The 7,899-nt window shown below is 57.4% G+C and overlaps 1 protein-coding gene across 1 annotated transcript; it reads left to right on the forward strand.

Annotated features, from left to right (window-relative positions):
* The first annotated feature begins 459 nt into the window (after window positions 1-459).
* DUSP2 (dual specificity phosphatase 2) lies at window positions 460-3,473 on the forward strand. The gene is made up of 4 exons (XM_045978716.1): window positions 460-1,629; window positions 1,734-1,855; window positions 2,287-2,506; window positions 2,634-3,473. Exons 1-4 carry the CDS (start codon window positions 1,242-1,244, stop codon window positions 2,846-2,848), a joined length of 945 nt encoding a protein of 314 aa, XP_045834672.1. The 5' UTR covers window positions 460-1,241; the 3' UTR covers window positions 2,849-3,473.
* Window positions 3,474-7,899: the final 4,426 nt, after the last annotated feature.

The following is a 7,899-nucleotide window of genomic DNA, read 5'->3' on the forward strand; positions in this document are numbered from 1 at the left end:
TCTTGCCCCCAACCCAGAGGCCCAGCTCCTCCACACACAGCTGGGCTTTACCACATCCAGTCCCTGGGTGGACAGAAGGGGTGTAGATTATGGAGCTCCCCATTCTCACAGCTCATTGCCTTGCTCAGGTGCCAGTGCAAGGTCCCTGCTGGCAGTAGGGCAGCGGGGGGTGGGGGGGGGTGGGGGTGGGGGTGGGGGTGGGGGTGGTGGTGCGCTGCCACGGTCCAGGGACGGCTGAGAAGGGGCGTGGTAAAGGGGTGGAGGAGGCAGATTCTGGTAGTTCTTCTCCTTCTTCCCCTTCGTGAGGCTGCTTGAAATTCCCACAAGGCCCCAGGGAGAGCCCAGCAACGTCATCAGAGTTCCCCTTCCAAGCTGGCCTGTGACTTGGGGAAGTGCTTCACCCTGGGCCTCTGGGGTTTCCCTGCGCCCCAGGGGAAGCCTTGCCCGACTCTTAACTGGAAACTTATCATAGGCCCCCTGCCTTTTCCCTGGAAGGCCCAGGGGTCCGTCTCATGCCAATGTCCAGGGTCTTGGGCCCAGAGGACAATGATCTGGACCAGGCTGGCCACTAACCTGCTGCCAGACCCAGAGTGCTGGTCTCAGCTGCGCAACACCAGAGGAGAGGGAGAAGAAGTAAAGTTCCTCCTTCCCAAGGTTTCTAAGTAGAAAAAGGACATCTCAGCATGTCTCCCCACTCCCCATTGTAGAAATCACCGCCATCTCAATTTTTGTTGTAACAAATCCCCAGAGAGAAAATCTTGGATGACAAAGGGAGAAGGGAGAGGAAATGCCAAGGGGCACCCCTGGCCCCAAAGTCTCTGGGCAATGGGGCTGTGCATCTGAGACACCAGTTCCCAAGGACTGAACGGTGTGGAGCAGGTCATAAGGTGGGAGCGTTCTTCCAGGCTCCGGCGCAAAGGTGGGGGGTAGCACCTGGGCCCCACCGAATCTGGCGAAACCCTGCCCTCAACAGCTAGTCTCCGCTTCCTCCCCCTCCGCCCCTCCGTCCCGGGCCCGCCCCAATAGCGCGAGCTAAAGGCCGCGGGGGCGGGGGCCGGCGCCTTCCTGCTCTGCCCTTGTATGGTGACCCGGGAGGCGGGCCCCCGGGTACTTAAGCCGCGGCGCCGCCCAGGGCGCCCAGAACCGTCTTTTCGGGCAGCTCGGCCACCGCTAGAGGCCGAGCGCGCGGCGGGGCAGAAGCAGCGCAGTGAGAGAGGGGCCGGAGGAGCCCGGCCGTCGCTATGGGGCTGGAGGCGGCGCACGAGCTGGACTGCGAGGCTCTGGGAGCGCTGCTGCGGGAGCCGCGGGAGGCCGAGCGCACGCTGCTGCTGGACTGTCGCCCCTTCCTGGCCTTCTGCCGGAGCCACGTGCGCCACGCGCGGCCCGTGCCCTGGAACGCGCTGCTGCGGCGCCGAGCTCGCGGCCCGCCGGCCGCCGCCCTCGCCTGCCTGCTGCCCGACCGCGCGCTGCGGGCGCGCCTGGCCCGCGGGGAGCTGGCCCGGGCGGTGGTGCTGGACGAGGGCAGCGCCTCGGTGGCCGAGCTCCCGCCCGACGGCCCGGCACACGCGCTGCTCGCCGCGCTGCTGCCCGAGACCCGCGCGGGACCCACGGCCGTGTGCTTCCTGCGAGGTGAGCGCCGTCCAAGCCCCGGCAACCCCCTCCCAGAGTCCTCCCAACACTCCCTCCGTCCCCGCCGGAACCTCCACGCTAACCGCCCCTTGCCCTCCCTGCAGGCGGCTTCGATGGCTTCCAGGCGTGCTGTCCCGATCTGTGCTCCGAGTCCCCCGCCCCGGCCATGTCGTCTGCTGGGTTAGAGAACAGCCGCTCCGAGCCCAGGGTTCCCTTCTACGATCAGGTGAGCTGAGATCCGAGCTCATTTCGCTGTTCGCCCCCAACCCCTGTCCCCGGATTTGCGGGATGGGCACCTCTGGGGAAGGGGGTTGCCATTTGTGGATTCGAGGAGTCTCTCCGTGTCCACACTCACGTGTGTGTGTGTGTGTGTGTCCGTGTCCGCAGCAGATGGGGAGCCCATCTCCGTGCGTCCGGTGTGGGCGGCTCTTGTGTGGCTCTGTGAATGTGTCTGCAGCATATTTGGGCCTTTGACGGGTGGAGGTGTGTATTTGTGAGTCCCCGTGGGTGCTCCGTTTCCAGAGTGTGACCCTGGTCAGGATAGGTGGAGGGCTCCTCTTGCTGGGGCGGGACATGTTGGCCCCTGCTGGTGCTCAAGCCCTCCAGGTCGCGGCTGAGAAGAGCGCCTCCTCCTGATCCCTTTCTCTCCCCATGCAGGGCGGCCCGGTGGAGATCCTACCCTACCTGTTCCTGGGCAGCTGCAGCCACTCCTCTGACCTGCAGGGGCTGCAGGCTTGTGGCATCACTGCGGTCCTCAACGTGTCCTCCAACTGCCCCAACCACTTTGAGGGCCTTTTCCGCTACAAGAGCATCCCGGTGGAGGACAACCAGATGGTGGAGATCAGTGCCTGGTTCCAGGAGGCCATAAGCTTCATTGGTAAGGGGGGGGGGGGTGGTCCTCAGCGGAGGGACCCGAAAGGACACCCAGGTGAGGGGCCTGGGGTACCTGTCACCTTCCCTGCCTGCCTTCGTGTGTGACCCTCCTTTCCTCATCTCCCGTGCAGACTCGGTGAAGAACAGTGGAGGCCGGGTACTGGTACACTGCCAGGCGGGCATCTCACGCTCTGCCACCATCTGCCTGGCTTACCTGATACAGAGCCGCCGTGTGAGGCTGGACGAGGCCTTTGACTTTGTCAAGCAACGCCGGGGAGTCATCTCCCCCAACTTCAGTTTCATGGGGCAGCTGCTACAGTTTGAGACTCAGGTGCTATGTCACTGATGTGGGGCCCCACCATGCTCCCCCCGCCCCCACTGCCCGGGGGAGAGGGCCACCGCTTCTCTCCAGTTCAGGGAAAGCTGCCCTTTCCCCAAAATTTGAAAAGCCCCCAGGTGGTGGTGCTGCGAACATAGGAATTCTGGACTTTCTCACTTGGTGCTCCTCTGCTGGGTTTGAGGGCTGGCCCTCATTCTGGGGACCAGAATGGAGGGCGTGTCTGCTTCCCCTCCGCCCTCTATCTTCTGGCAGAAACTGACTAGACTCTACACCCGCGGATTCCCACGGGTCCCACCACGATGTTGAAGCCCTTGGCAGCCCGAGGGCTCCAAGGAACAAGCTGTGACAACCAGGAGCCCCATCTAGGGGGTGGTCCACTACAGGCCTGGGGCCTGCGCCTTGTGCTCCTGAGGAGCTGTGCGCCAGGGAAGGGCTGCGTCTGCTGCGTGTGGACCTCTTGCGTGTGCGCACGTGTGTGTGTGTGTGAGCATTTCACGCCTGTATCGGTGCTGGAAAGTTTTTTTTGTGTTCAGGTGACATTTAACACTCCCTCCCCCACTTCCTCCCAGCCCTGCGGGCGGGGGTTGGAAACTTCGCACTTTATATTTATACGGAACATTGAACGTGTCAATAAAATATTGTTTTGTTTAAAAAACAATGTCTCAAGCATCTGGTCTCAAGTCAGTGCCCGGGAAAATGCTCCAACGCCTTGTCTTCATCAGACCTCCCCTTTCCTTGCATGGCCAGTGCCTGGGGCATGGAAGGAGGAAGGTGCCTGATCAGAGGGGCCCTCTCGGCCCCGGGCGCCCTGTGCTGGTGTCCTAGTGCGGGCAGCGTTCTGTCTCCAGAGCTGCAGGAGGTGGTTTCTGCGAGGCTGTCTCCAACCTTATTCTTATCACTGACTTTGGACCCTGGGGGGAGAGGCCTGTGTCCATGGCTCAGACCCCACTTCTTTCTGGGAACATGGGGTGGATATGTACGCGTGTGCGCCCGTGTGTGTGGTTTTTGCACAGGTGTGTGTGTGTCTGACGTTCTCAGATTGCACACACCTGCATGTCACGTGCACCTGAAGATAATCCGTGCATGTGCCTGTGTATGTGTGCCTCTTGTGGTGGCCGTGCATGCATCAGCTAGGCCAGGCCTCCTCTTCCCCACAACAGGGCAACATAGCTGCTCCCCTCTCCTCTCGCATGCACAGGCACGGCCCCCAGGCCTCCAAATGCCCATTTGCCCTGGGGCTCATGGCAGCCTGTTCCCAAGTTCCTTCTTGTCCCCAGAAGCCACGTGGCCTTGTGTCTGGCGTGAGAACACGTCACCGGGGATGGGCTTAGTTGCTAGTTACACCCACCCAACCAGCATGTTTTTTTTTTTTAAAGATTTTATTTTTATTTGACAGAGATCACAAGTAGGCAGAGAGGCAGGCAGAGAGAAAAGGGCGGGGAAGCAGGCTCCCTGCTGAGCAGAGAGGCCAATGAGGGGCGTGATCCCAGGACCCTGGGATCCTGACCTGAGCCGAAGGCAAAGGCTTTAACCCACTGAGCCACCCCAGGGACCCCGCAGGCAGCATGTTTTGACTGAATGTTGGTTACCTGCCTGGCACAGGACTACGCTGTCCGGGGAGGTAGGAGTCATGGGCCCAGCTGAAGCCAGAAGTGGAGGGGTGCGTGCTGAGGTTGCCGGCAACAGGGACTATGTTTTGCCTGGGAGCAGGGGTATGGAGGTCCTCATGGTCAACTCTTGGACAGCTCCCCCTACGGGAGCAGGGGTATGGAGGTCCTCATGGTCAACTCTTGGACAGCTCCCCCTACGGGAGCAGGGGTATGGAGGTCCTCATGGTCAACTCTTGGACAGCTCCCCCTACTTCATCCAGCCTCCACTCCTGGCCACTCCGAGTGTCATCTGGCTGATGTTGTTTGTCCTTCACAACTCAGGTCAAGCGTTCCCCCCCCCCCCCCCCCCCCCGCCGCAGAATGCTGGCTCTTCCCGGTGGCATTCTGGGCACCCGGCAGGGTACACCTGAGGGGTGGAGCTCGATGGTTAGGAGGCCAGGTTTGCTCCTGCATTTCCTCTCCCTCGTCTGTAAAATGAGGTTTTATCATTAGTCTCTGCCAGTTGGTGTGGTGTGGAGAACAGCACAAGTCAGTCCATTTAAGAGGCTTAGCCTGGCATCTACACGTAGTAGGTGCTCAGGAAATGCTAGCTACTGCTGGCCCAGGAGGTGAAGTTTCGCAGGTGCGTAGCTGTGTGTCTCAAACAGGCCAGAGGCTCGTGAGGCCCAGGCTTGTGGTCTGCTCTGCCTTTGGTACCCAGAGTCTGGCACAGGTCGGTACTCATTCCAACAGGCCTGGCGAAGGACGAGCAACCTGCCTCCCAGGCCTTATTCCCTCTGCTCTCTAGGATGGGTGAGGCGCTCCCGGTGGGAACCAAGCAGAGCTGGGCTTGTGATCAAGGCTTTCTTAGGCCCTGAGTAGACTTCCGTTTGGACCTGCCAACAACACTGAACTTGGGGTGGGAGTGAAGGGCAGCTGGGTCGCTGAGTCATCGGGGCCTTCCCACTACCCAGTCCTGTCTCACACACAGCAGGGCTGGGGGCTGAGGCCCCTGCCCATCGGCTTTGCCCCATCCCTTCCACTCACTCTCCCCCTCCAGCCTATTCTACCTGTGTTCTTAAGTTTTTCTTTTCTTTTTTTTTTTAATGTCTTTTCTTTTCTTCTTCTTTTTTTTTTTTTTTTTGTGAGAGAAAGAGAGATCGAGCCCATGTAAGTGGGGGTGGGGGAGGGGCTGAAGGAGAGAGAGACTCAAGCAGACTCTACAAGCAGCCCCCATGCCAGGCTCGCTCTCACCACCCTGAGATCATGACGTGAGACCAAATTAAGAGTCTGCTGCTTAACCAACTGAGCCACCCAGGTGCCCCAAGTTTATTGTTTCTGCTTCTCTCTCCTTCTTTCTTATTTATTTCTTTAAAAATTTTGAACTGTGGGGCTCCTGGGTGGCTCAGTCAGTTGAGGAGCCGGTCTTGATTTTGGCTCAAGTCATGATCTCAGGGTCCTGGGATGAGCCCTGGGCTGGGGGGGGGGGGGGGTCCGTACTCAGCAGGGGATCTGCTTGAGGCTTCTCTCTTTCTTTGCCCACCTCCCTACCCCTGTGAACACTCTCTCTAAAATGAATTAATAAATATTAAAAAAAATTTAAATTGTGGGTTGCCTGGGTGGCTCAGTGGGTTAAAGCCTCTGCCTTTGGCTCAGGTCATGATCCCGGGGTCCTGGGATCGAGCTCTGGGTTAGGCTCTCTGCTCATTGGGGAGCCTACTTCCCTTCCTCTCTCTCCGCCTGCCTACTTGTGATCTCTGTCTGTCAAATAAATGAATAAAATCTTTTAAAAAAATGTAAATTGTGGTTAAAAATATACGATAAGTTCCTCCTTATCCGAGGTTTTGCTTTCTGTGGTTTTAGTCGCCTGTGGTCAACTGATGTCTGGAAGCAGGTGCTCCTCCTTCTGACATATTGCTGGAAGGTCACCAGTAACCCAGCGCTCTGTCACAGTGCCGACATCACCCACCTCCCTTCCCCTCATCCCGTAGGCATTTCATCATCTCACATCATCACAAGAAGGGTGAGGTTCAGTGCAATGAGATATTTTGAGAGAAAGACCATTTATTTTAATTTTACAACATTTATTAGTTGTTGTTAATTACAGCATTTATTAACTGTTGTTCATCTCTTACTGTGCCTAACGTATAAATTACATGTTCTCATAGCTTTGTATGTATAGGAAAAAACAGACTTATGTATCAACCAGTTTCAGGCATCCACTGGGGACCCTGGAATGTATCCCTCGCAGAGAAAGGGGGACTACTGTATAACATGAAATTTACCACTTTTACTATTTTTTTTTTAAATAGGTTCCACGCCCAGCATTAGGCCCAACGTAGGGCTTGAACTCATGACCCTGAGATCAAGACCCAGGCTGAGAACACGAGTCGGACACTGAACCGACTGAGCCACCAGGTGTCCCATCACCTTTACTATTTTTAAGTAGACGGTAACGTTAAGCATATTCAAGATCTCCAGAAACTTTCCCTCTGGCAGAACTGCAGCTCTGTGCCCATTAAATGACAGCTCCCTGTTTCCCCTCTCCCCCAGGCCCTGGCAACCACCCTTCTACTTCCTGTCTCTGAATCTGACTGTGTGTCTCTAAGTGTTGGCCCTGTTGTAAAGGGCTTATTTCGCTTCACATAATGTCCTCAAACCAAACTGCATTTCTTAACCAAGAATCTGTTTCTCTACCCAAGCAGGGTGACTATCAGGATGATTTTAGCAAGCTCTCATCAGCCGTGGCCAGTCCGTGCATGTTTACACACCCTAACACCCTGCCTGGGCGGGCAGGGGCATCTGTCTGTCCTCCTCGCAGCTCTGACTCCTGTATTATATTTGGAGAAATGCTGGATTCCAGGCACGGCAGGATGCTGAGCACACCAGCATGGTGTGGACCGTGGCTGGTGACCTTGCCTCTGCTCTGTCACTTCCCTTCACTGGGCATTGATGGGGGAGGTCCTCAAATCCTTCACCTCCAGGATTTAAATCCAGGTGGGCCCCCTGGTGACCCAGCTCTGAGAAAGAGGCTAAGGAGTGTAGAGGGGGAGGAATGTGGGTAAGGAGCTTTAGCTTCTGGATCTGTGTAATGGGGATAAATGCCAATTGTGCAAGGCTGTTGTGGGGATGACAGGGGTAGTGTCCGTGGAAGGTGCAGGTATCCAGAAGCTCCCCCTCTCCCCATGGCAGGCTTCTCTGGGGCGCTGGTTACGCTGGGCGTTCAGTGTGTGAACTTTCCCAGGTTCCCGCTTTTGGGACTATGCACTTCCCTCTATGTAAACTAAAGTCAAAGCTTATAAAAATTGGTGACCCTTTCCTCCTTCCAGAGAGGCTGGGGGTGCCTCAGGGTCTCAGGCAGCTTTTCCCAGGTGTGAGCGCAGAGCAGCAGGTGTGGAAGGGCAGGAAAGGGGTCTCCCACTGTTGGAGGATGAGGGCCATCCGGACAGGCGCACCTCAGCACCCTTC

This window comes from Meles meles, chromosome 15 (genome assembly GCF_922984935.1).
Source record: "Meles meles chromosome 15, mMelMel3.1 paternal haplotype, whole genome shotgun sequence".
NCBI lineage: Eukaryota > Metazoa > Chordata > Mammalia > Carnivora > Mustelidae > Meles > Meles meles.

Bases quoted from the DNA above. Each gene is read 5' to 3' on its own strand.
- DUSP2 (XM_045978716.1), top strand. From the start codon at position 1,242: ATGGGGCTGGAGGCGGCGCACGAGCTGGACTGCGAGGCTCTGGGAGCG. The intron at 1,630-1,733 runs GTGAGCGCCGTC...CCCTCCCTGCAG, and splicing joins GGCCGTGTGCTTCCTGCGAG to GCGGCTTCGATGGCTTCCAG. The intron at 1,856-2,286 runs GTGAGCTGAGAT...CTCCCCATGCAG, and splicing joins GGGTTCCCTTCTACGATCAG to GGCGGCCCGGTGGAGATCCT.